Below are 24,509 nucleotides of genomic sequence, written 5' to 3'. Positions count from 1 at the left end.
CGGCGCACCACAACACGCATTTTCTTGAATACCTACGAGGCTGGATGTAATGGATGGAGGTCACGGTCTGCTAACATGGGGCAAAGGGGGCAGGGTGTTTTTTTGGGCGGGGAGGGGGATTATACTGCACAAGGAGCATCATATCCATCGATTTTGCATGACCGGACGGACGGATGGAATGGGTTCTTCAGCTTTCTGCATTCTAGACCATTTGGCATTGGAGGAGGAGGCAGGTCCCCCCATCTCTGGCCGCTTTTTACACGCCACATATATTTGGTCCAACCGTCAAAGCGGACTGGTCGGCCACCTGGACATACCTTAGCATCTTTGTAATTGCTGATCCCACCACGATGAACAAAATACCTATGCTCTACAGAGCTGTTATGTAACTAAAACTAATCACATCTCGACCTACTTTACTGCTTCTGGGCTTTTTGTGCAGTGTTTGTGTTCACCCACCTCAACCCCCCCTACCCAACCTCTCCTGCCTCTCCACCTCCTCCCTAAACACATTCCTCCCCCTGCTCGGCGAGTTGGGCGAGGTAGGCGACCAGCTGTCCCGATCGGTGAGCTCCACCCCAATGTTGGTCTCGGATTTGTTATCCCCCGTCACCACTCCCCCTCCAACCTGGTCCTCTTGCACCCTCCTCCCTCCCTGTCCGGTATACCCACTCCCTGATGACCTCGCCCTCTCGCCAATCACAGGCCACCTCCCCTTTCGACGACGGAACAAGAAGCAAAACCCTGCCAGCCCGATCAAGATGGCAATGATGACAATAGGGAGGACAATAGCCAGGTGGTTGGTCCCGTTGCCATCCCCCGAGGCTGATGGTTCAGGGTTGGGATCGGAGGAAAAGACGTTGACTGTCGGGCCGGAAACGGTGACGATGTCGTTTGCTTCCTCAGTGGTGGTGTCGTTGTGCTGGAGGGCGAAGGAGATGGGGGAGGTGGTGGGGAAATTGGGGGGGATGGTCCAGGCGTAGAAGCCGACCGAGGCGGGGATGGGGATGGGGGTGAGGTTGATGCCTGTTTGTTGAGACAAAGAAGAGGAGGAAAAGAAGACGTGGAGGGTGAGGGGGGTTGATTGGGGGGAGAAGTAGGAGGGGGACCAGGTTACTGTGGTGAGTTAGGGGTTTGGGTATCCAACTGAGGTGGGGGGAGAGGAGAGAACAGACTGTAATATGTGCGCCCGGCGATGAGAGAGGAGCCGCGGCGGGGGAGGCAGAAGGGCTCGTCGTGGCCTTTGTCGGATTGGCAGGCGAGGAAGGCGGCAGATTCGTCGTCGTCGTCGTCGTCATTGTTGCTGTTGCTGTTGTTGTTGTTGTTGTCGGGGTTGGTTGTGGCGGTTGCTACTGGGGCGAGGCCGGTGTAGGTTGAGAGACGGCCGTCGGGGGATAGGGTGTAGGTTGCGGTGGAGATGAGGTGGGCGGGCGGGTTGGAGAGGGTGGCGCGGTGGCCATCGGTGGTGATGACTTTGGGGATGATGGTTTCGGCGTCGCCTTGGGGGTTGATGGTCACCCAGGGGAGAGGGGCGGCGTCGGGGACTGATCCAGCTTGTGGGAGGGAGAAAGCTGGTGGCAGGAATAGGGAGGAGACTATTGTCGCAAGCGCGACTTTGGGCAGGTATCTCATCTTGAACTGCCGGGCAGTCTGTGGTATCAAGATAGACCTCAGCTTGAGATGTTGGAGGACAACCTGGTCCGTTATCGCCGGGTGAATGCGCAAAATGCCAAATGCACGCACCTCTGGGTCTACGGGTCTATTTGACACAGAAAACCGCGAGAGCCCACGACTTGATCGAGGCGAGACGCACACCACCCTCCATACTGTCGAAGCAGGTAGCCAAGACAAGGTAGCTTCCCCTCTCCAACATCCCAGCCGCCCCTCCTCGCAGCCAACCTGCATGATGCTGCTTACTTGCCGTTTCTTTCTGGCTCTCTGCACTGCATCCATGGGCCAGTCAAGTTTGACTGGCCCAGGTGGGATGTCTCGAGTGCGTGTGGTTGAGGGGGACGTAGCCGTCCGTCCAGTTTCCCCCGCAATCCTCTGCTTCTGTCCTGCCCCTCCACCCAATCCCACCATCATGGTGTAGGTTGATTGGCTGATCAGGCAAGTTGTGAGCGGTTTATGCGGGGAATTTGCATGGCACACACATGTCTCCCGTGCCACCCCATATCGCATCATCCACTTCTGGTTTCTATTTGTGAAGCAAATGCTTGGAGGGGTTGAGAAGTAGAGGCAAGATGAGCACTAGCCTTGCTTTTGGGCTGGAAGCGTTGCGTTGCTCCCCGCAGGTCACATATTGGGGATAGGCTGAGGAGAGCATCATTGATTTCCCTTCCACGCTCCGCTCTCCTCTCGCTACCGCGCTCCTGGTTCTTGGATTCTGCGTAGATATTAACAACATCTGGGCCCGCCTTTTGTCTCCTTCATCTTGGTTCTTGGGCCAGCATCAGGTGAGGCTATACAGAAGACGACATGGTGAAGAAAGCCGTCTTGACCGGAGCGTGTCTCTACACTGCGGGTGCTCTGGCACAAGGGACCTGCGGCGACATTCTCGTTCCCCGCAACCCTGCTCCGGTTGTTGCCAATGGCTGGCAAGCACAACTTGTCGCCGGCGGGTTGACCAAGCCACGAAGTATCCAGTTTGATGAAGCCGGTGCTCTGCTTGTTGTGGAGAGCGGCAAGGGAATCAGTCGTCACAGATTCACAGACAACGGCGGAACATGCCTCCACGCCAACCACTCCCACATGTTGGTTGAGCTCCAGGGTGTATGTTTTGAATCCCACATCTCCTCTTTGCAAAACCAGACTTCTGACGCTTCGAACAGCTCAACCATGGCCTCGCCTTGTCCAACGAAGGGGACATCCTCTACGCCTCCACCGCCGAATCCGTACTTGCCTGGTCCTACAACGCCCACGGCGGTGTCGTCACCTCACAGCCTCGTACCCTCGTCGCCAACATGAGCAACAACGACCTCGTCACCCGCACCCTCCTCATCTCGGAAAAAGTCCAAGGCAAACTCATCGTCTCCCGCGGCAGCGCAGAAGCCAACCGCGACCGCGCTGCCGTCCTCTCGTCCGGCCTCTCCCAGATTAGAGTCTTTGACATCACCAACCGCTCTGACTCGGAAAGCCCTTACAACTTCAACACCGACGGTGACGTTCTCGGCTGGGGGTTGAGGAATAGCGTTGGCGTAGCAGAACACCCCCGGACGGGCGGGATATACGCCGTGGAAAATAGCGTGGACGGGGTGACGAGAAACGGGCAGGACATCAGGGAGAACAACCCCGGAGAGGAGCTCAACTTTTTTGGTTATCTTGATGAAACTGTCAAGGCTAATGCTTCTGCCAACAACAACTACGGCTACCCTCACTGCTTCGCGGTTTGGGACCCGAGTGAGATCCCGGATGGGGATGGGCTGGGGGTGGGGAAGCAGTTTGCCGTGGAGGAGAACAGCTCGTTGACGGATGAGACGTGCGAGAGTGATTATGTCGCGCCGAGGTTGACGTTTCCGGCGCATTATGCGCCGATTGATCTCAAGTTCTCTACTGGGGGCGAGACGGGGTATATCACGTTTAGGGGGAGCTGTAGGTCTTTCCTTCATAATATCCTCCTTGTGCCTGTATGCTGACCGTAACAAATAACAGTTGACCGGTCCTCGCCCGTGGGGTACAAGGTGGCAAGCATCGCCTTCAATGCCGCGACAGGAGAACCAGCGGCATCGGCTGATAGCAGGGGGGCCCTGAGGGATATCATCACGAATGTGGACAACACGCAATGCCCAGACAAGTGCTTCAGGCCGGTGGGGCTGGCCATTGACTCCAAGGGGAGAATTTGGTTTTCGAGCGACTCTACGGGCGAGATTTACGTTCTGCAGAGGACAGGCGAAAACTCAGAAGGAAAGTTTGTCTTGCCAGAAGGCGGACAAAACGGGGATGGGAGCGGCAACAATAATGGTAATGGAGACTCAGCTGCGTCCACGGTGTTTGGGTGGGAGACAAGGGTGCTGGGTTGGACCGCGCTGGTTGGGCTGGGGGCGTGGTTGATGGCTGTGTAAATGGGGAAAAGAAGGGGTGCCTGTCTTCATCGAATTGATGCCATGAAGAAATCGTAGCATTGTACATCCAAGCCTATCAATCCTGTGACATGCCTCCAGTCAAGGAAGAGAAAGCTATACAGTTCATGAGGGAAAACTGGCAACCATTGTAACAAAAAATCATCGGCTGGACGGCTCGGGGTAGCATTGACCCGGAGTTGAACGAGCCCAGACACTATGTGAATCAATAGCGTGGTGTTGAGGGGGGTGGGGGGGAGGGGGGACTGCAGCTTGTGGTGCAGGCTGTGGGGGCTCATCTTCCGGTATCAATTGAATCTCCGACTACTCGTTTCAACGTCATCTCGAGCTTTTGCTTTCTCCGGTATCTCTCTGCATTTCTATCATGCATGCTTGGACCTGTCTTTGAGCTCACTCGCCAGCCCCTTAATGCCTTGCTGCTCCTCTAAAGTGAGAGAAATGTCAAAGTATCTCTTCAACGCCTCAACTCTGTCCGCCTCGCTCAGCAATCTTGTCGTAGTTGGGGCCTCATTCCCATTCTGCTGCTTGATGTAATCTCTGTGCAGAATCACTTTGCCAACGGGGTCTTGTTTCCCCTCGTCCAAACGGGTTTTCATGCACATGACACTCTGCACAAAGAAGCTTTGCGGAGCTGAAGATGTACGCATATTCATGACCTCAAAGTCGCCTGGAATAAACTCGAGTTCGCCGAAGCAGTACATCTCGCCCCACGGGTCGTCTTCTTTTTGCCGGACAGAGTACACCCAGACTTTCTGGTTTGGATCTGTGTTGGCATCGATGCCACGATACTCGAGCATTCCTTCCGTTGGGAAAACAGTCAAAAATCGGTGTTCATGTTGAAGAGGAACTGGTCGTGTAGCGCCGTTTGTGCCAAAGCCAACATCGACAAGATATCGGTGGTTGTCAATCGTGACGATGTTGACCATGTGATCCCTAGATAGAATTCGGGTTAGCTCAAAGTGAAACTACTAGTCCTAACAAGCTCCCTTACCATCCTTTATATCCTGCATCTCCTCTAACCCTTCCACCAGTGCTGAAAAGCGTGAATCCCAGACTTCGCAGGACGGCGGCGAAGAAAGCGTTGACTTCCATACAGTAGCCACCCCGTCCCCGGTTCACAATCTTGACGAATAAATCCTCTGGATTCAATGAAAGAGTTCGATATTTTGAGTAGTGCAACGAGAGGCTTTCAAATGGAACGCGGGCCATATGTAGAATTTGGATTCTGGTGAGTAAGCCCAGGGGGTCCTCGGCAAAATGTTGATTCACATCTTGCGTGTACCCAATGTGCTGGAGATAGTGAGAGATTTGGTCGCGAGTGTAGGTGGCCATTTTGAAGAGTTTGTCGTCTTGTGGTGGTTGAAAAGAGACAGGGCACCGTACCTACCTTGTAGAATGTTGAAGTCAAAAAGGTGCCCGATAGCGCTTGATATGTAAGCATGCCCAGGGTGGTGATGTTCTCCACAGCCTCGGGATCCGATGATCGCCGAGCTGAACGATTCGCCAACATCGGCATACAGTTCGCATGCAACCATACCGTCATGGATTTTTCGGGTTTTATTTGCCTTTTTCGTCGTGATCCACTACTTGACAGACGTCAGGCAAGTAGCGCGACAAAACATCAAATCATGACCACTGGGACTCGGACACTCGCCCAGTCTGCTTTCGAGTCACAGCTTCGTACCCTGACTCGGGCGAGAACAGAAGCGGAATTATCTCTGGCTGTGTATTCCAGCTTCTTTCTTTCACGGAATATTCATCACAATTCATACCTATGTACCCGATTCTATCCACATGTAACCAGGTGAGTGCATAGTCTTGCTGTCAAACCACCGCCTCAAATTTCCGCCAACGGCTTGCCAACAATGCCCGCTGGAAGCTGGTAGCATTTCTCCTGCGCCGGGATACGCTCACCTTGGTCCCACTGTTTTCCCAAGTTGTTAGAACACCGGTATATTTTAATGTTTGGAGTGGGATACATGTCAAGAAAGGGCCAAACTCACATGCTCATGCACACACCCATCAACCCACCTCCACCGGTCCGTAACGCTGTATCTCGCGTAACTCATGTTGGTGCTGGCATCGAAACACCAGGCCGTGGCCTGCTCAGTGCCAATACGACGGCCGCTGCAGAACAGGGGCCAGATCACGTTGGGTCCAGACTGATATCCAGGGGTGTTTTGCTGAAGTTCGCGGCAAGCCATCAGTGCACGTTCTCGCTAAATGGCGGGAAAGACATAAGTTACCTTGTACACGTTGTCGATCAGTGAAAACATGGTCCTTGGGTCTCCGTCAGTGACAAAGGCACGGTAGAACTTGTAGGCCCGGATGGCGGTCTCTTCGACGGTGGTGTTTGGGTTAGGGGTGCAAAGCTGGGGAGGGGTGCGCAAGTGGCAGAGGTTCTCTCGCTTGTCGAGGTCGGTGGTGGGGGCAGCGACGGCGCCGAGGATCGGGGCGAGAAGGACGAGTGAGAACCGCATCTTGAATATGTTGTGTTTGGTTGACGGTGAAGGGACAAACCCTGGGGCAAGATTCAAAGGGCGGAAGACCGAGTGTCTATATACCTAAGGTAGTCATGCAGATGATAGTGACGGCCTCGATCCAGGCAAGCACTGCAAGACCGCTGTGGCACGGGCATATATAAAGCTTATTATTGCTTCGATGAAATGCCGGATGCTGCTGTTTGCTCTGTGCGGGTAAATGGAGATTACCAAGACCGCAAAGACCTTGTATTTTAATCTACCTGCAATCTGCCCCACTCTATTCCGGTGACTGCTCGTCGGTTGATCGTCAAACGAGGGGTGAAATGGCAGGGCTGATCTCTGAGAGAAACGCCATCCGAGCATATGGCCGGATTAAATCTAGACAGGACCCCTTGGAGGGACTATGTCCGGTGAGCCGCACGAATGGATTACGCGGGACCCAAATGCCGGGGTCTTGGAACATTGTACAAGGCTACCCTAAGCTGTATTACACTTTGAAAAGAAGTAGAGGCAGGGGCAAGCAGCTACCTTGAGGTAAATTTCCTGGTCGAGTACTTTTCGTGCGGTGATTCACGAAGAGATTAGCAAGGAAGGAGGCATTGATCTTCTTGGACTCTTCAACCTCTTATTCTAATACTCACAAGACCTCTTTTCTGCTGTCAATCAACCTCCTTCAGTAACAGGCAGGTTGTTGATGGTGGTTAAGTGGAGTGGAGCTGTTCATGGGCTTCTCAGGGGTAAAACACGTATTGATCTTGGCCAACCAGAACGGTCGAACATCATAACAAACATTCCAACAACAACTAGCAGGAACCAGCGATACAAGAAACAGGTGGATACCAACATGCCTTGGAATCCTGAGCTGCCCTGTCTCGTGGCTGACTACCTACATAGCCCTAACCCTGAAGGTCTGCCATTGGTCTATCACGTGTGTGGGTGATCGTGGTCGCTGCCAACTCATTCTCATGAAATGAACATCCAGATTCCAGGCGATTCTTTTGACGCAGGAACCACAAGGTGTAACGCTGCATCGCTTCATGGTAGCTATCTTATGAATACCAGTCGATCCAATACTTTACTCCCAGGTGCTTGTACTTCTTCAGACGCGGCGCGCGTGGCTGTTGAACCGAAATTCCATCACGCTCTTCTCAGAATCCCAGTTGACCTCAAGCGCCGTGCCACTTTGGACATCACACCCAACCATCGATCAGAAGAAATGCCTCCACCAGTAGCACCGTCTTATCCAGAATCAGAATCAGAATCAGAAACAGAATCAGAATCAGAATCAGAATCAGAATCAGAATCAGAATCAGAATCAGAATCAGAATCAGAATCAGAATCAGACGGTGTTTCTGACTCCAAGTCCAAATCCTCCGATGATAACAGTGACAATGACCTTCTCAAAATCGAAGACTTGTCAGATTCAGCCAACGGCACCATCTCACATGTGCTGGGCAGGCTCCCTGACAACGCCAAACGAAAAGCCGAATATGATCAGGATGGAGACTTCCCATCAAGATCCAAGAGGCTTTTAACTTCGGCTCACAATGTCTCGTCTTCCTCAACCCCTGGCGCCTACACCAATGGCTCCATGCATGCGCGCCAAAGCTTTGCGGCACCTTTCATCGAACAACCCACACAGTTCCGTGAGTAAATTGTATCTCCCGCCATGACTACTGGGTCCAGTACTGTTGCTAACACCTGCCAGCATGCTTCGACCTGTTAGAAAAGAGATTTCCCCAGCACAGACCCATACAGATGAGAACATTTCCGTTCTTCCGCTGGCTATGCCGACAACCCGTGAAAAGAATCCCGGCTGTAAGCTTGCGTTGGAACAACAAAAAAACCCAAAACATGCCCTCTTTCATGATGCAGGCTTGTGGCGATGTCTTGCCTCGCAAGCAGGCCTGCGAGCGGTGCGCCGAGATGAAGGGGCCCTACAACGAATGTGTCGTCATCAACGATGCCGAGTTCGGGGAATACACTGGCGGGTCTTGTGCCAATTGTTGGTATGGGAAGCTTGGGTCATCGTGCACGCTACGTACCGGAGTTACTAACAGTATGTTATCCGTTTGTGACCCACAATCTCGAACGTTGGCTTTTTAACAGGGATAGCAGGCAGTGCGCATCTAACATCACCACCACCTCTAGCATCGACAGCCACAGCAGCAAACCCACCGCTTCACCCCAGCTTTGCCGCTGCCGTGCAGGGCACCGAAACACCTGTTCTTCACCCTTGCTTCGCGACTATTCTAGAAAGGAACAACCCCACCACGCAAGCACCGCCGTCACAAGGCCAACCACCGGCATTATCGCCTGCTCTGTCCTCACTCGCTACTTCGGTGGCGATCACGACAAACCTGGTTCAGCTGTGGGAGAACAGGTACCGCAACACGACGCCTGAAAAGCTGATCGAGGCCTATGAACATCTGCAGGAAATGCAGCAGGACCTCAACACTAGGACTCAAGCAATACACCGCGTCATTTTGGGCGGGCTGAAGGATTCAATGAATGTGAGTAAGCGGAATGAGAGCAGTTCTACGGGAGAGAGTTGAGGGGGAAAGGGCTACGTTGTATGATGTATTGTGTAAAGGAGACCATATCAGCTGATGTATGATATCGATGAGACCGGTATAATTGCCACTGGAGTACGGATATGGATATTGCACACCATCACCTGAGCCCAAGTAGTCGAGCTGGGACATGACAGCCAGTTATGGCAAGAACAACACACCAGCACCTAGTAGTAATACTTGGCAAACAACTTCTGGAAGATGATGAATTTTCAATTTCCACAGCGCTCGGTTTGCCTGTTCACCAAGCCTGTACTCATTATACACAAAAAGTAAATATCCCAAACCAAAACCGAATCTTCCCACAATCCATCACAGACACATAGATGAACAAAGTCAAAAAAGTCAAAAAAAAAAAAAAAAAAAAAAAAAAAAAAAAAAAAAGAAAAACCCATGGTCATTTCTTCATCAAAAAAAACTCCTCTCTCACTCCTAAACCACCAAATCCCTCGTCTCCACCAAAGCAACACTGCTGATGAACCCATTCAAGTTATCCAAATAGCTGGCCTGATCCACCCCATCAATCGTCATCATGTTCTCCGTCCCCACAGTGTTGAGGTTGTAAATCGTGGCCCTCGACCGCTCCAGGCTCAAGATCCTCTGCTGGCACCTCGTCCCCGTCCCCACCTGCGAGCAGTTGACGTCGTAGTTGTCAAAGAAGCTGTACAAGCCCGCGCCGTAGATGAACAGATCGGTCGTGTCGACCGCCCGGACGCCCCACCCGGAATCACCGGGGGTGAGCAGCTCCGGGTCGTGGTAGCGCGCGTCAGGCGCGAAGGGGAGGCGGGCGTCGGGGTTGGGCTGGTAGTAGGCCGTCTCGGTCTGGACCTGGCCGGCAAAGATGGTGGACGCTTTGTAGAACTGGTATTCGTACAGCTGGTGGTGCTCCACGCTCGAGGCGACGAGCCAGAGCGGGCCGCGGGTGTCCTCGACGAGGAGGCCGCGGCCGGCGTAGACGGTGATCTGCTGGTTGTTGGCCGGCTCTTCAATGTCGTGGTCGGCGACCCAGATCCAGTTGTTCTCCTGGTAGAGGTTCGCCGCGTTGCGGGTGATGTGCATGGACATGAAGGCGGCCACGCAGTCGACGTCGAGGTTGGCGCTGGTGATGGGGGTCTCGGGCGTCTTGGGGCACTGGGTGAGCTGGAGGTCGGAGCCTGCGAAGCCACCGATGCGGGTGTGGACGTCCCACATGCCCGAGTACTGACCCGCGTGGGTGGTGGCGAGGTTGTACTCGATCAGGATGGCGCCGGGCTGCTTGCCGCGAGTGGAAACGATGGTGTTGGACCACTGGATGCGGCCTTCAGATCCCGGTCCACGGCGGTTGCCGACTTGGACCACTGGCTGGGGACGTGTTGGATTCTCAAAGTAGCGGCCGGATGACAGGATGACAGGGAAAGAAGAGTCACCAAAGATGCGAGATCCAGGTGGGATGAACACTGTGCGGGTCACGCGGTACATACCAGCGTTGATGTACGCAATCTTTCTTCTCTTCGCGGCTGCCTCAAACAGACGGTTGAGAGCCCGGGTGTCGTCGGTGGAACCATCACCCTTGGCGCCAAATTCGCGAGCAGTGAGGAAGGCAGACAGAGGCTGATCCTCGTAGTACGGCTTGGACGCGGTGAAGTATCTTCCTCCGGGGGCTGTCAGCGCAGAAGGACGAGTTGGTGGAGTGAAGGTGCCCTGGAAGAAAACGGGACCGCTGTTCTCGTCGTAGCTGTTTCCGCGGCCCCAAGCGGGAATGGTAAGGCTGGTGGTGGTGGAAGTGGTTCCAGGAAGAACGGTGCCAAAGGGGCCTCTGATGGCCACAGGAACATTCTCCAAGTCGAGGTTCTCAACAATCAACGTGTTTCCAACGTTGGGCTGGTTGGGGTTGGGCCAGGCATAGGCGATGCCGATGGGCGTGTCGGTGATGCTGCTGTCAATGATGGTGATGGTGCCCACATTGACAAAGGTGCCGTTGTTTGAAGTCAAATCCCATCCTGTCGAACAGTTGGTGATACTGATTCCAATATAAGTCCAGCCCCAAGACCAAAAGTGCTCGATAGCAGTCCGAGCGTTGTAGATGGCGATATTCTTGAAAGTAAATTGCTGGTTACCAACAATCATGGCCTGGTTACCACCGTAGAAGACGAGATCGCCAATATAGCCGCCAGAACCCTCCTCGATAAAAAGACCTTGGTGACGGGTACCTGGCGCCTCGGAAAGGCGGAACTCGACGTTGGAAAGAGAGGTGGCCTGCGAACTGGGCCAGTGAATGGCGGCAATCTCTGTGTCAAAGGCAACATCTGTCAAGTCGAAGACAAAGTGAGCGACCTGGCGCCAGAACACGTTGGTGGCGCCCCATGCGAGGCCACCGCCATCCTGGTATGGGTTGGTATCAAGAACCCAGCGACCAACAAAGTTGAAGTCAGCCTTGATGACGGGAGGGCATCCCGGATTTCCGATAAGCTGGGTGTAGTAGAAGTCGATGATGGGCGCGGTCACCCTATACGTGCCGGGAGGGAAGTAGATGAGGCCAGGAGTGATGGTGCTGCCAGTGCAACCTGGACCGCACCGGCCTTGGGAACTGATGGCCTCGTTGATGGCAGCCGTGTCATCAGCAATACCATCACCAACTGCACCAAAGTCCTTCACATTGCGCCAGACTTGATAGCCCGCCGTTGGGGCATACGGGGCCACGCCTTCGTGGTCAATTCTCGCCAACCAAAAGTCATCGCAGGTCACCGGAGGAGTCGGAGGCAGTGGCGGCAGTGGCGGCTTGGGTCCCGGTCCATGTCGGCTCTTGAACTGGCAGTTGCTCTTCTCGGCCGTTTCACGCTTGAGCAGCTCATGAATCTCGGCGTCGAGAGCGTCAGCGTCAGCGTCATTCAGGGGCAAGGCCGTTGCCCCAAGGAAGAGGACGGAAAGCGTCAAGAGCGACGGGAAACGCATCGTGATAAGGGCTGAAAAATTAAGGGATTACAAAAATGTAATAAGAATAAACGAGAGACTATGGTGATGCTTTGTCCCGCATCAATAAGGATGTGATGAGACCGGTCCTGTCTCTTGCAGACCCAGAAGCCAGACCGAGGAGGGGGAGGGGATCAGCAGTGGTTTATACAGCTTCACTTTTCTTCTGCCCCCCCTGCAGCAGACATTTTACGAGTGAGCGGCTTCTTCCCGCGGGAGGGGAACCAAGGGAACCAAGGCGACCAAGAGGGCTGGCCACGGTGTGGCGGGTGCCAAGCAATGCCGGTGCTAGCCCAAAAAGGTGTCGACAACTGAGGATCAGTATTAGAACCAGGCCCATGTCCCCGCCCTCCTCCTGTGTTGACCAATGATGCAATCTCACAGCGCTCTCTTTTCTTTTTCATCGCGTCTCACTGCATTCCGCATTCAGCGGGGGCGTGATGTTTTGTCTGAGATGGGCACATGCCTGGCTTCTTCACGACAAGACTGCGCCGTCCAGGGAATTCTTCCATGTCTTGCCAGCTGTGGGATACCTCATGGAATCGTGGATCGCAATTTATCGCGGGAATGGGGGAGCTAAAGCATCGCAATTAGCGCCCCAAACTACCGGGCCTCTTGGCATGTGCTTGAATTCCAGGCTCCGGCACGTTCTCCATGAGCAATCTCTACAAGAGACATCAGGTTGTGGATGAATGATCGTGTCATCCAGATGAAGCAGCTTCACACTGATTGGATGTGTAACGGTGCTGTTTGTGCCTACAACTTTGTTGCAGCTGGGTATCGCCAAGGGTACCAGTGATCTGGGGTGTTGGTGGATGTCAGGTACGATCAGAGCACAGACCGTACTTTATTTTACCGCATCTGCACTTCAGTTCAACTGCAGAAGGGTGTCAAGTGATACCTGATGGGAAGCCGGCCAGGTGAGATAGGTGGTACATGGAGAACCGATGGCCGAGGTGCCACCGGAACCGACCCAATACCAAGACTTGGATGCAACACACCAAACCACACTCATCCAAGAAGGTAGTTGTACAGACCGCGATGAGTCTGGCATCTGTGAGACCAGACAGCAAGATGTTGGAATTGTTCTTGACAGGTGGGAGGGGTTTTATACCGCAATATGAACAATGGCAAAGCGAGAAAGGCGCTTATAAGAAAAGGTTTGACCAGCGTGTGTCCACTTTCGGATGCCCGTATGAGTCTTCCCGGAGAGTCTCTTGAAGGTACCAGCTTACTCATGTGACAAACACGTGATGCCGACGTCAGTGGCACTGTTTCTCCAAAATTATGCCGTCTGTCAAAAACTGAGAGTTCGCACCGGGAAATCATATTAAACGGCAACATCTGGGCATCGAATAGTCAGTATGTTTCTACGCGTACTATTCGATACGGAGTACCGCCAGCAGGTGTTCTATTAGCGCTTGCACGGCGTGTTGAGTCACTGGCCGAAATACACTCGATGCCATAACCCACCAGCTTCTCCGGAGGTCCTGCCGCACAACATCTCCAAGAGCACACAAAAAGGGCTCCTTGGTTATAATAGGATATGAGTTTTCTTTCCATTTCTCACGCCAATCTTTTCCCCGGGTCAAATCTTTGCCAGCAACATGCAATTTCCAGCACAACTCCTCTCGCTGCCAGGCGAGCTTCGCAATCAGATCTACCGCGACTATCTTTGCGACGACACCGAAGATGGATATGTTTACTAATTTGAAGCCGGCAAATTGAGAAAGGCAAACAATCAGCCGATCGAGCTCGATTTGATGTACACCTGCAAGCTCATTGCCCAAGAGATGCGAGGGCTGGCGCTGAGCCTCCACTCCATCGCATTCTCAACACTCTACTCACGACAACTTCGCACCAGAGCTGCACGTTGGGCTTAATTTGTCTCGCGATTCAGAAGCCATGTCGGTTGGTACAAGGTGGCCCAGATTGTGCCCGCAGAGGTGGTCCAAGAAGTAGCTGGTCCACAATCCTTTATCCATGCCATCTTCTGCCATTACAAAAACAGCAGTCTTCCGAGCTTTTATAGGGTGGGTGGGATCAGGTTCCATTTGTTCAGCACGACCTTAGGGCCCGGCTAATAGCCAAAGCTGTCACTGAACCTCCCTGTCGCGCCGATGTTGGCACGGCGACCGAACATGAAAATTACGAATATGACACGAGACGATGGGATGTGAGAGGCGGCCTGGCTGCCTACCTTGACGTTATAAAGGAACCGTGGAAAATTCCAACCGACGAGCTTGATAGGATCGGTGCCCGTCTACCCATACGCAAACGAGAGGCTTCAGCAGCTCTCAGAGATATGTGGCGGGACCACCCTGGCAGGTTCAGATTTTCTGCTGTAGCCGCAACAATTTATTTCCTAAATTCCCTCCCTACCACCACAAGAAAGCATATACGCCGGATTCATCTTGACGAGGACAGAGTATCGGTTTCCCATCCCGAGTGCCCTATACGCGGTCTTTTGCTTTTTTACCTGGAAAATCCAGGACTCATGATAGAGCGACGTGCTAGTCTTTGGAACAATCTCTTCCAAGCAAGAGCTTGGGGCGAGGCTAGCGGGAAATTTCTAGATCCTTTTAGCGGGTTCACGGTTGGCCTGCTCAACTGGGGCGCGACGGACCATGATGCCTTGCCAGCGAACCATGTCACGAGGCAAGTAGCGTTATGGATGGCAGAAGCCTCACATCCTGGTATATCTGACGCCTTGAACTTAGTTCTCGACGGCGGCCCAACACAGGACCGGTCGGCCGACGTGTTTCGCGAAGTTGTTCAGCGAGACGCTGCTTGGCAAGTTGCAAAGGAACGTCGGTTCAACGATCCTAAGCGCACTCTCTGGATGCGGATGGAAACTGCGGAAAATTACTGGCATGTTGTTAGGTTCCCTCAGCTGCTGGCCGACATCAATAAGCCAACATCACGCACAAGATGCAATTTCGACCCAGGTCAACCATGGGACGACGACCAGATCAACCAGATCATCAGCGCCAACCAGATCGCCGAAGATGCCCTTTCGCCCAGTCGTTATGACATGAACATGCAGCTGCTCCCCGTGGATCCATTAGACGCATGGGGGTTGGGGAGGGACCTAGACTTCGACACGGCTTCTCCCTTGAAGTCATTTGATTGTCTTCTTGAAGAAAACATGGATCCGGGACACTTGGCTTGGGAGCCACCCTGGTAGTAGGCGCCTAGGGTAGGTATGTGGAATCAGACACGACGAAAGGAAACACGAACGAAATAGTCAGACCTCATGTCTTTTGCCAGCCTCTGCATGGACTTGCTACGCTGTTCTTATAGCGCTTGAATCGTGTCACAGCAGCATTGCAGTCATGGTTAGGTGAAGGGAACCACGGCGTTTCAGAGACTTGGCGAGGCACAGAAGTATGAAAGTCTTTTGACAGTTACTGTGTAAGAATCAGATATGTAAGCGGCCCCTTTCCACAAAGACCAAAGCTTGCAAGTTCGGGATGTGGGCGTCCTCCTGATGGTTTGAGATGCGTTTTCACATCTGGGACTCTCCCTGGAATTTTCGGCGGCATCTGGAGGCATTCGGCTGCAGGTCCAAGAGCTTGGCACCAGGCCAGCGTCGCAGCCAGCCCCTGTCTTGCGTCCCACTCTCAGGAACGGTCCGATGTTGATTGGATGGAGGAGCGGACATTACCTAATAATCCCCCGTCGCACACAGACAAGCTTAAACAACCAGCGACCAGGGCTGGGACCTGAAACACCACGACAACTTCACGCCCAGTTCACGCCATCTTGCCTGGCAGATGGAAAAAGAGAGGTCTAATTTTGGCCCCCCCGACCCCGTACATACAATCTCCAGCACATGGGACGACAGCCAAGACGCGTCGATCCGTTTCGAGATGGGCTCATCCAAGTCTCCCCCCCCTCGTCTACCGCCGCCTGGACGCAGCTGATCCTGGATTTGCCCGCCCGCCGTTTCCTTTGGTGTCACTCTGAGGGGGAACATCGGGGCTTGGCGCTCAGTATAACCTCTGGCCGGACCTCCCAGACTTTCTCTTTGATCCACCCACCGTGATGCTGTCACTCTACCGACACGTTCCTTGCTGTTGTTGATCCAGCCGCTGTGCTTTGCAGCTTGCCTGTTTGGCTGTGTTTACTTCTCATCGCCCTGGAGGCCCCTTTTTTGATACCCCTTCTTGTCTAATATCTACCTTGTTCAACAGTGGCTTTTGCTATTTGGCGTGTTTTGTCCCAGCCTTTGTTTACATACCACATAATGTCTATGCAATCATGTCCGGTGTCTGGCGTGGCCGGCGGCCAGTGTCCTGCTGGTTCAGTTGCTGGCAGCCGGTCCAGCAGCCGCATGGGACCTCGAGGCTGCTCCTTTTCTGGCTATACACAACCGGGAGACATTCACGCAGCATTTGATGTGAGCCGAAGTCTGGAAATAATCGTCGGATAACGTCGACTGACACAAGACAGATCCCCCGAGGAGTGGATGCCGAAGAGTGGCTGCGAATGAGGGAACGCAAGTCGATCAACGAGGTGCTGTACGCCAATATTCCAACAGTCAACGAGATCAGCGGAATGAAGAACATCGATACACTCAATGTGGCCGAACAGGATCTTTTGGCTGTTGCACTAGGGGCCCCTGCGCGTCAAGTAATGATCAGAGCTGAGGAGATTGGACCAAGGACTGGCTGGAAAGATGGGTACCTCAGCGTCGAGCACGGGTTTTGTCCACCAGATTACGACGAGTCTCCTGGTGCTCTCGCCAACTCACCGGGACGGATATGGTCAGATTTGTGTGAACGAATGCCGGGATGTGTGGCCAGGGGTCGTGTCCGGGAATCCGTTGCCGCCCTCCCCATCGTTGAGGGAACACCAGAAGTCATTCCAGACAGGGCATTATGGGCAGCGGTGGTAGCTCTCGGTATGCTGTGCTCCATCTATCGATACGAGGATAACAACGACGGCAACGAGGGAGTAACGGTCAATCCTACAAAATGGCGGCCCAAGTGCGAAATGGGAGACGATCTGGGAGAAGAGCTGGTTGGAATTCCGCGAAGCATTGCGCTACCATACTGGCAGGTTTCAAGGCGCCTCGGTCGATCCATCCCCCATCTCACCTTCTTTGACCAATCATCGGTAAGTGGGCCGGGTATTATCTTTCCCTTCTTTCTGATTTGATCTTTGAGTCTTGCTAACAGTACGTCCGTCCACAGTTCAACATGAAGTTGCGTGACAAGACCGCCACATACCCATACGTGGGAAGATTCGACAACATGGACATGCGATGGCCTGTCTTTGGCGAGAGGACAGAGATTGCCTTCCAGAAGGGCTGTGCCGATACGTCGGCATCATTCCAACATGGCCCCGATGCCATAGCAGCCTGCCAGGAGCACGTCATGAACCGCAATGTCGAGGGCCTCCTTCGAGAGCTGATACGACTCAAGGAAATCCTCGAACGCATGCCCAATGCCTTTCACACCATCAACACGAATCCCAACTCGGGTGAAAACTACGTTCCAGGCCACCAATGGGTTCGCTGGGGCAAGTTCTCAGCGCCTCTGAGCAAACGTTGCCCTGCTTCATCCGGTCTTCAGTTCCCCCCTTTTCTCGTCATGGATGCGTTCTTGGGCCGCACCAGTTACGACTCTTTTCTCGGCAAGGAGGGTCTGCATCTTCGTGCATGGCTCCCCTCCAATCTTCGGGCGTTTATTGCCGCCATCGAATACCACTACCGCATCCCCGAATTTGTTAAACAGTCGGGCGATCCAAGACTCATGGGTGTCCTTGATGGTATCATCGAGGCGTATGTGGGTGAAAGGGGGTTCATGGGCACACAGTGAGTTACTTTGCACTTTCTGGAAGACAAGGTCGGCAGTAGATAAAGGAGTACCTAACGTGTCCATCACAGCCGGTACAAAGTCTTTGGCATTCTCGAGATTGCAAGCAAGACAGGGAGGACAGAGACAAATGGTCTGTCGGGCGCCCCTGATTCCAACGACAAGCCGTGGGAGGAGACGCACAAGCAATTCTCAGCGGCCATGAAAGAGCGCCTCGAGCCATTCCGTGGCAAGATCACCATCGAACCCCATGAGATGCGCGGGACTTTTGAGGAGTGCCGGTACAAGTCCCGGATCTTGAGTCGGTCCTTTGTTGACAACGACCCCAACCGGTCCATCGCCATGGTTACCATGGATCTACACAACACTGGAATCACCTTCCAACCAGGTGATCGCCTGGCTGTCATGCCGCTGAATAGCTGGGCCGAGTGTGCCAAAGTTGCAGCAGCCCTGGGGCTGGGGGACTATCTCGAATACCGGATCACGCCCAACACCCAGTGGCAGCGGTTCGCGCAGCACCTGGGCGCCGTTTCACACACCTCTACATCACACCTCACAGTCAAGGATATCCTGAGGCGTGGCCATCTAGCGCCCATCACTAAGGAGCTCGCCCTCAAGGTCCATGACATGCTGCGTGCCTCATCCAACACAGTGCTTCAGGTTCTGGCGACAACTGAGTGGCCGGTCAAGGGCTCTCTCGGCGACCTGCTTCAGGCCGCTGTGAGTGAGACCAACCCGCACATCTGGGATCGCGCTTTTGACCTCACCGGGGACTTGTCGTGGCTCTGTGATCTCATTGCAGTGGAAGTCCCCAGGACATATTCCATCTCCAATTACTCTCAGGAGCTTCTCCCTTCGGTGGTTGAGTTGACCATCTCCCGGGCTGAGTACAACCTATGCTCGACATTCGCGGGAGAAGAGAAGATTGCATGCGCAGGTGTTAGCAGTGGCTTTCTTAATCCGTTTGTGGGTTCCAGTGATGAGCTCATCGAGGATGAGGAGGATGTGCTCATTGGGGTCAGCCGACCGCTCAACTTCCAGTTGCCAATCGACCGGGCGGCGCCTGTTTGCCTCTTCGCTGGTGGCTCCGGCATCGCGCCGATGCGAAGCTTTTGGCAGGCCCGCCTGGCCTCCCACAGCAACGCGGCTGGTCGAGACCTCTTGTATCTGGGAGTTCAGTCTCGAGAGAAATTTGCGTATGAAGAGGAGCTGCGTGACTACGTCGAGGCCGGCCTGATGGAAGTCCATCTTGCGTTCTCCCGGGATAGCCGTGGCCTGGTTTACGACCGACACTCGCGCGAGTTGGTCGAGAAGGAGATGCCACCACGGTATATTGATGCCCTCATAGTGGAGCAGGGTGCCACCATCTCGGAGTTGGTCATGTCGAAAAAACAGGGCGGCCTTGGTGGCTATCTTTACGTCTGCGGCTCGGTGGCTGTTTTTGACACGGTAATGAAGGGGATACGCCAGGCTCTTTACAACTACTGCACCTCGACCATGGAGGCTGCCGACACCATCATCAACAAGGCTTTTGCCGAGCGGCGCTTCATGTTGGATGTCTTCATGACCCCCAAGCCCTTGCCGTGCAACCTCCCCACCATTCCTCTCTCGCAGCTGGCCCGTCACACCGGCCATCGACCCGACAGCCGCATGTGGATTGGGGTGCACGGCAGTGTCTACGACGTGACAGACTTTTGCCCCATGCATCCTGGCGGCACCTTGATCATCAAGTCCAACGCCGGAGTTGACTGCTCCAAGACGTTTGACAACCTTGCTCACACCAACAACCCCGAGGTCAACAGCCTGTTAACGAAGTACTTTGTTGGCCAGCTCACACCAAAGCCAGACTTCCACGGGGTCCTGGAGCTTGGAGATTTGTATGATCTTTGGGCTGCTTACCTGCGCACAACTGTTGAGACCCTGGTTGCTCACCAGTTTGAGATGTATGACATAATCGGCGCTGGTGATGTGGATAGCGCTAGGGATGGGTACCTCCGGGAGTCTGAGGACGTTTGGACACGTCCCAAGGCCGTGGGAATGGTTAGGGTGTTTTACGACTACCAGTCTCGTCTGCTGCAGGGAGGTTTCTCTGCGCTGTTTGGCCCCAAGCTTCAGGAACTCGTGCTCAAGCTGTCCTTCACCCTTGCTGATAGCGCTGGTGCTGGATCCGACGTGCGGCTGCCCGACGTGCTGGGAATCATTGCGCGCGCAAAGACATCTCCGGACGCCATTGCAACATCTCAGGAAGTCGCTCTGGTCGGTCAGTTTGTCGGCCAGAGCAGTGGCAACATCAGGTTTGCTGAGCGTGGCATCTTCAACTACGCCGCCAAGAGCGTTGAGCTTGACATCGAGTTGCTGGAAGATATTCGCGAGGAAGCATGTCACGGCATGGACGCCTTTGACAGCGTCATGGCTATGGAGGCCGAAGACGACGACCAGCGCTTGATGGTGCTGGCAACCTTTCTCATGCAGGCCCTGGAGCGCATGGCCAGGAGATTGGAGGTGTTTTACGCAAAGCTCGCCAAGCACAGCGTGTACAACCCCGTGCTCGAGCGTAACCCGGCAAGAACTCGCTGGAATCTGGTGAGGCAGAGAATTCAGGATGGGTCTTTCTTTGTCCTGACCCAAGAGACTGTGCTTGGTGCTGCACCGGCATACGTGTCAGCCCAGCAGCAGAAGCTGGGCGTTGACTTTGACAATGTCATGAACAGAATCCAGGCGAGCATCCGCGGCGCTCCGAAGGCCAGCCCAACGCCACAAACACTGAATGCAATGCACCTCGCCAGGGCGAGCACGGCTCCAGAAACGAGTGCCATGGCGACGCACGAAAACAACACGGCAGTCAAAGCCATGTCCAGCTTCATCGATGCCAACATGAGGTCCATCCGCCGGCTGAGCAAGCTGCCATCCTCATTGACCTTTGAGCAGATCCAAGCCGCCATGGAGCAACAGCATCGACCACCCACCCCGCCATCCATGATTTCCACACGGTCACCTCCCATGAGGAACACGTCTCGCGCCACGTCGCTGGAGCGCATGATGGCGTCCTACAACGGCAGACCACTGAACTCTAGAACATCACAAGTGTCTGGTTCTGCCGCCGGCCACATGGTGCACGGTGCCTTTGGCATCATGGCGCCTCATCCCATAAGATCACCCCCTACTCCACCGCTCGACGGCACAACGGCCATGACAGCCATGATGGGCAAACTAAATGTTCGGTCTCGTGGTCGGTCCGTCCCGCCCTCGCCGGCGGGCTCGGTAGGAAGCACAGGAACCCGCGTCGGCCGCAGCATGAGCGTGCGGTCGGTTTCGCAGTCGCGGCCACCAGCGCACGCACCCAGACTCTCCACGACCTCGCTTCGGTCATTCAGGTTAGGAAGTCAGGGAGGAGATAGGATGCCTCTCAGAGTCGCGCCTACATTTTAGTTTCTTTTCTTTTCATAGACATATGGATACTTTTTATACGCTTGTTTGCCTAGCAATATGGCATATTTACATACCTTACCTCTAAATGATAGCTACTTTTTCCTTGATACTGACAACTGTTTTGTCTGTTTCTGGCATGTTGTTCATACCCTATACAATTTCTGTGCTCAAGAGCCAGTGGGAGTCAAATGTGAAGGATCGCCGCGGGTTTGTCATCCCAAAAGTCCGAGGACACCAACTCAACAAAAGTTCCCCCACGGTGCACCGCGGACAAGTTGAGCGGCATTGCCATCTACACATATAAAAGGGCCGTCAATGCCAGTTATCCTATTCTATTTTTCTCTACAGACCCAGAATTCCCAGACTTTTGACATTTGGACTTCATCATGACAGAAAAGAAGATCCTCGCCGTGTTTGGCGCAACAGGCCAACAAGGCGGCTCCGTCATCAACCAACTCGTCTCTGAACCCGCGGCCTCCCTCCCAAACATCTCACAGTTCCACCTCCGCGCCCTCACCAGCCGCTCCTTGCCCATTTCCTCAGCTTCTCCTATACAACTCGAACAATGGTACCGCCTCATCGGTAGTTCCCCTGATACCGATACCGACAACAACACCACCAACAACACCACCAACACCATCCAAGTCACCCCCCAAGTCGACTTCCACACCCCCTCCACCCTCCTCCCCGCCCTCAAAGACGTCCACACAGCCTTCATCATGACCACCCCCTCCTTCACCCCCGTGACCTCAGACGACCCCAACTCCAGCAAAGAATTCCTCGCCGTCCAAAACATCCTCTCCGCCGCCCTCGCCCAAAAAGTCGACACCGTCCTCTTCAGCACCCTCCCCAACATCACCGAGCTCTCGTCGGGTAAATACACCCACGTCACACCCTTTGACGACAAGGCCCGCGCAGAAGCCTACATTCGCTCGCTGCACCCGCAAATCAAATCAGCGTTTCTGTCGCTCGGGTTCTTCATGAGCAACTGGCTGACGCAGGGGTTCTTGGCGCCGAGGTATGATGAGGACACGGACAGTTGGGTTATGAGGCTGCATGTTGCTGGGGGGACGGGGATACCGCTTGTTGACGCGGGGAGGGACACGGGGAAGTTTGTGGCGGCGATTTTGGAACGTGGGGTGGATGGGACCGGGGAGGCGGTGCTGGCTGCGGAGGGGGTGTACGCTTTGGATGGGATCGCCGAGGTTTTCTCGCGGCACACGGGGCAGAGGGTGAGGTATGAGCAGGTCACGGTGGAGGAGTTTAGGGAGACGGGATTGAAGGGGTTTCCGGAGAGTTTGAAGGATGTTTTGGTGGAGGGGTATTCAGCGCTGGAGGAGTTTGGTCACGCGGGGAAGGAGACGGGGGCGTTGGTGGAGGAGGGGAAGAGGCTGGTGAGGGAGTGCGGGTTGGGGGAGCTGGTGAGTTTGGAGGAGTTTTTGAAGAAGGAAGGGTATGTTTTGGGGAAGGGCCCCAGATCGAAGCAGTGGGGTTCTTGAAGATGGTTGGAGTGGGTGTTGTTGTCTTTGGATCTCTCTTCTCTTTACTTTCCTCTGTATCTTAATCTAAATTCGCCCCGGGCCGAGGACCACGATAGGCCGTCAGGGAAAAGGGTCGCACCTACGCAACTCCCCAGAAAATCAAGCTTTATTGCAGAACCCCCAAGCCAGATCTACAGATCTACCTGCTCGGCAAACACGGCCAGGAAAGCGCGGCCAGGAACTTTAGGCTCAAGTTCCGAAAATCAGGCGCAGGAATAAATGACGATCATGTCTTTGGTTGGTGGCAGTTATGGCTTCCGCGGGGAAGCTGCATGACAGGTAAGCTTTGTTCCTACAGGCTAATGTCACTCAGATAATGGTTGGTGGCGGCTTCCCGGTATCTCTATGGCCAGTTGTTATGGGAATACAAAGGAGATAGGGCCCAAAAGAAAACTAGTAGAGAAGTAGTATGGGGATAGGTGGCTCTTCTTTTTTCATGGGGCATGAGAGCTGATAACGGACTGGTGCTCTCCGTCCGCAGCCAAAATATGGCGTTGAGTTTGAAGCAGATGAAGATACACCTGCCTGGACGGAATCAAGGACTTGACGAGTTTCGATGAATTCGGGATCGCAAGGACGGCTGGGGAATCCGGGGCATGTTTCTCCGTAAGTGGAGAGGCAATACAAGCACTCAATATCCGACCACGGGCCACGGCACTGACGGCGCGGCTTTGTAGATGGGACCACAGTATTTAAATACCATAAACCTCTACGATGTATTTGAGTTGGAATCACCATTGACCTCCCGGAAATTACCAACTTACCACCAAAGATGTTGCGCCAACTCGCTCTTCTCTCACTTGCTCTCGTCCCCGGATCCCTGGCCCAGGTCTCGGAAGGGTTCGAAAACGGATGGGACCAGTCGGCATGGCCAACATACGCGCCGGACTGCAGCCAGGGGGGCAAAGTCACTCTTGACACCGCCAACGCACACAGCGGGAAGAATTCCATGCGAGTCGATGGCGGCGGTGGTTACTGTGGTCATATCTTCTTCGGCACTTCCAAGGTGCCCACTGGAGATGTATACGTCAGGGCATGGATGTGAGTCCAGAATAGCATACGAAGCAGCCCCCATCGGAAGGCGAGGCCAAAAACAGCCTGTTAACAACCCTCTGACAACAGCAAAGCATCCAAGGCGCTCACGGCGGCGCACGTCACCTTCATCACAATGCCCGACTCGGCGCAGGGCAACAAGAAGCACCTTCGTATCGGCGGCCAGAACAGCATCCTCATGTTCAACCGCGAGTCGGACGATGCCACCCTCCCTGATCTCTCTCCACAGGGTGTGGCCACCTCGGCCGCTCTCCCTACAGGCAGCTGGCAGTGCTTTGAATACCACCTGGGACCTGACGGCACGATCGAGACGTGGCTGAATGACAAGGTCATCACTGGGCTGACAAGCAAGCCGGGCACTGCCAACCCGAATGCCGCGCAGTGGCAGAGAAGCTCAATCAAGCCAAAGGTCACGGCCATCAATTTCGGCTGGGAGTCTTATGGCGGGGACACCAACACCTTCTGGTATGACGATATCGTCGTTTCGTCGACCCGTGTGGGATGCGCATGAGCGCCGAAGATAGTGTAAATAAGATCACATGGGTTCCTGTGGCTCCAAAACCCAAGCTAGGAGTAGAAA

At 54.2% G+C, this 24,509-nt stretch overlaps 10 protein-coding genes across 10 annotated transcripts; 6 read left to right on the top strand and 4 right to left on the bottom strand.

The window, feature by feature from the left end:
• Nucleotides 1–167: 167 nt before the first annotated feature.
• QC763_404840 (uncharacterized protein) lies at nt 168–1,991 on the bottom strand. The gene is made up of 2 exons (XM_062912126.1): nt 1,176–1,991; nt 168–1,116 (listed from the first exon to the last, which is right to left on the bottom strand). Exons 1-2 carry the CDS (start codon nt 1,951–1,953, stop codon nt 461–463), a joined length of 1,434 nt encoding a protein of 477 aa, XP_062766297.1. The 5' UTR covers nt 1,954–1,991; the 3' UTR covers nt 168–460.
• QC763_404850 (uncharacterized protein) lies at nt 1,984–4,269 on the top strand. The gene is made up of 3 exons (XM_062912127.1): nt 1,984–2,772; nt 2,832–3,591; nt 3,652–4,269. Exons 1-3 carry the CDS (start codon nt 2,479–2,481, stop codon nt 4,059–4,061), a joined length of 1,464 nt encoding a protein of 487 aa, XP_062766296.1. The 5' UTR covers nt 1,984–2,478; the 3' UTR covers nt 4,062–4,269.
• A 77-nt stretch (nt 4,270–4,346) lies between these two features.
• On the bottom strand, nt 4,347–5,411 carry QC763_404860 (uncharacterized protein; the record flags this gene model as incomplete). The annotated part of the gene is made up of 2 exons (XM_062912128.1): nt 4,347–5,012; nt 5,071–5,411. The coding sequence occupies 2 exons, from the start codon at nt 5,409–5,411 to the stop codon at nt 4,442–4,444; spliced, it is 912 nt and encodes a 303-aa protein (XP_062766295.1). The 3' UTR covers nt 4,347–4,441.
• Nucleotides 5,412–5,916: 505 nt separating this feature from the next.
• Nucleotides 5,917–6,958, bottom strand: QC763_404870 (uncharacterized protein; the record flags this gene model as incomplete). Its single annotated transcript, XM_062912129.1, has 3 exons — nt 6,326–6,958; nt 6,083–6,262; nt 5,917–6,003 (listed from the first exon to the last, which is right to left on the bottom strand). The coding sequence occupies exons 1-3, from the start codon at nt 6,557–6,559 to the stop codon at nt 5,917–5,919; spliced, it is 501 nt and encodes a 166-aa protein (XP_062766294.1). The 5' UTR covers nt 6,560–6,958.
• Nucleotides 6,959–7,778: 820 nt separating this feature from the next.
• Nucleotides 7,779–9,160, top strand: QC763_404875 (uncharacterized protein; the record flags this gene model as incomplete). Its single annotated transcript, XM_062912130.1, has 4 exons — nt 7,779–7,827; nt 7,894–8,208; nt 8,271–8,621; nt 8,681–9,160. 4 exons carry the CDS (start codon nt 7,779–7,781, stop codon nt 9,115–9,117), a joined length of 1,152 nt encoding a protein of 383 aa, XP_062766293.1. The 3' UTR covers nt 9,118–9,160.
• Nucleotides 9,161–9,567: 407 nt separating this feature from the next.
• On the bottom strand, nt 9,568–12,066 carry QC763_404880 (uncharacterized protein; the record flags this gene model as incomplete). Its single annotated transcript, XM_062912131.1, has 1 exon — nt 9,568–12,066. One exon carries the CDS (start codon nt 12,064–12,066, stop codon nt 9,568–9,570), a length of 2,499 nt encoding a protein of 832 aa, XP_062766292.1.
• Nucleotides 12,067–13,989: 1,923 nt separating this feature from the next.
• QC763_404890 (uncharacterized protein) lies at nt 13,990–15,271 on the top strand (the record flags this gene model as incomplete). Its single annotated transcript, XM_062912132.1, is given in 3 exon segments — nt 13,990–13,995; nt 14,007–14,121; nt 14,172–15,271. The coding sequence occupies 3 exon segments, from the start codon at nt 13,990–13,992 to the stop codon at nt 15,269–15,271; spliced, it is 1,221 nt and encodes a 406-aa protein (XP_062766291.1).
• Nucleotides 15,272–16,333: 1,062 nt separating this feature from the next.
• On the top strand, nt 16,334–21,335 carry QC763_404900 (uncharacterized protein; the record flags this gene model as incomplete). Its single annotated transcript, XM_062912133.1, has 4 exons — nt 16,334–16,486; nt 16,540–17,205; nt 17,283–17,905; nt 17,978–21,335. The coding sequence occupies 4 exons, from the start codon at nt 16,334–16,336 to the stop codon at nt 21,333–21,335; spliced, it is 4,800 nt and encodes a 1,599-aa protein (XP_062766290.1).
• A 386-nt stretch (nt 21,336–21,721) lies between these two features.
• QC763_404910 (uncharacterized protein) lies at nt 21,722–22,834 on the top strand (the record flags this gene model as incomplete). Its single annotated transcript, XM_062912134.1, has 1 exon — nt 21,722–22,834. One exon carries the CDS (start codon nt 21,722–21,724, stop codon nt 22,832–22,834), a length of 1,113 nt encoding a protein of 370 aa, XP_062766289.1.
• Nucleotides 22,835–23,466: 632 nt separating this feature from the next.
• QC763_404920 (uncharacterized protein) lies at nt 23,467–24,440 on the top strand (the record flags this gene model as incomplete). Its single annotated transcript, XM_062912135.1, has 3 exons — nt 23,467–23,482; nt 23,554–23,917; nt 23,999–24,440. The coding sequence occupies exons 2-3, from the start codon at nt 23,649–23,651 to the stop codon at nt 24,438–24,440; spliced, it is 711 nt and encodes a 236-aa protein (XP_062766288.1). The 5' UTR covers nt 23,467–23,482; nt 23,554–23,648.
• Between the last annotated feature and the right edge of the window lie 69 nt (nt 24,441–24,509).

The sequence above is a fragment of the Podospora pseudopauciseta genome, chromosome 4, assembly GCF_035222475.1.
Source record: "Podospora pseudopauciseta strain CBS 411.78 chromosome 4, whole genome shotgun sequence".
NCBI classification, from domain to species: domain Eukaryota; kingdom Fungi; phylum Ascomycota; class Sordariomycetes; order Sordariales; family Podosporaceae; genus Podospora; species Podospora pseudopauciseta.
The sequence above is the reverse complement of the archived record's forward strand: the minus strand, read 5'-3'. Positions and strand labels throughout refer to the sequence as shown.

What these genes read in the sequence shown, in the direction of transcription:
- QC763_404840 (XM_062912126.1), bottom strand. Translation starts at nt 1,953, where the DNA reads ATGGATGCAGTGCAGAGAGCCAGAAAGAAACGGCAAGTAAGCAGCATC. An exon ending in CGCCGGGCGCACATATTACA is followed by an intron (nt 1,117 to 1,175) that starts GTCTGTTCTCTC and finishes AACTCACCACAG; the next exon opens with TAACCTGGTCCCCCTCCTAC.
- QC763_404850 (XM_062912127.1), top strand. Translation starts at nt 2,479, where the DNA reads ATGGTGAAGAAAGCCGTCTTGACCGGAGCGTGTCTCTACACTGCGGGT. An exon ending in TGTTGGTTGAGCTCCAGGGT is followed by an intron (nt 2,773 to 2,831) that starts GTATGTTTTGAA and finishes CGCTTCGAACAG; the next exon opens with CTCAACCATGGCCTCGCCTT. An exon ending in TATCACGTTTAGGGGGAGCT is followed by an intron (nt 3,592 to 3,651) that starts GTAGGTCTTTCC and finishes AACAAATAACAG; the next exon opens with TTGACCGGTCCTCGCCCGTG.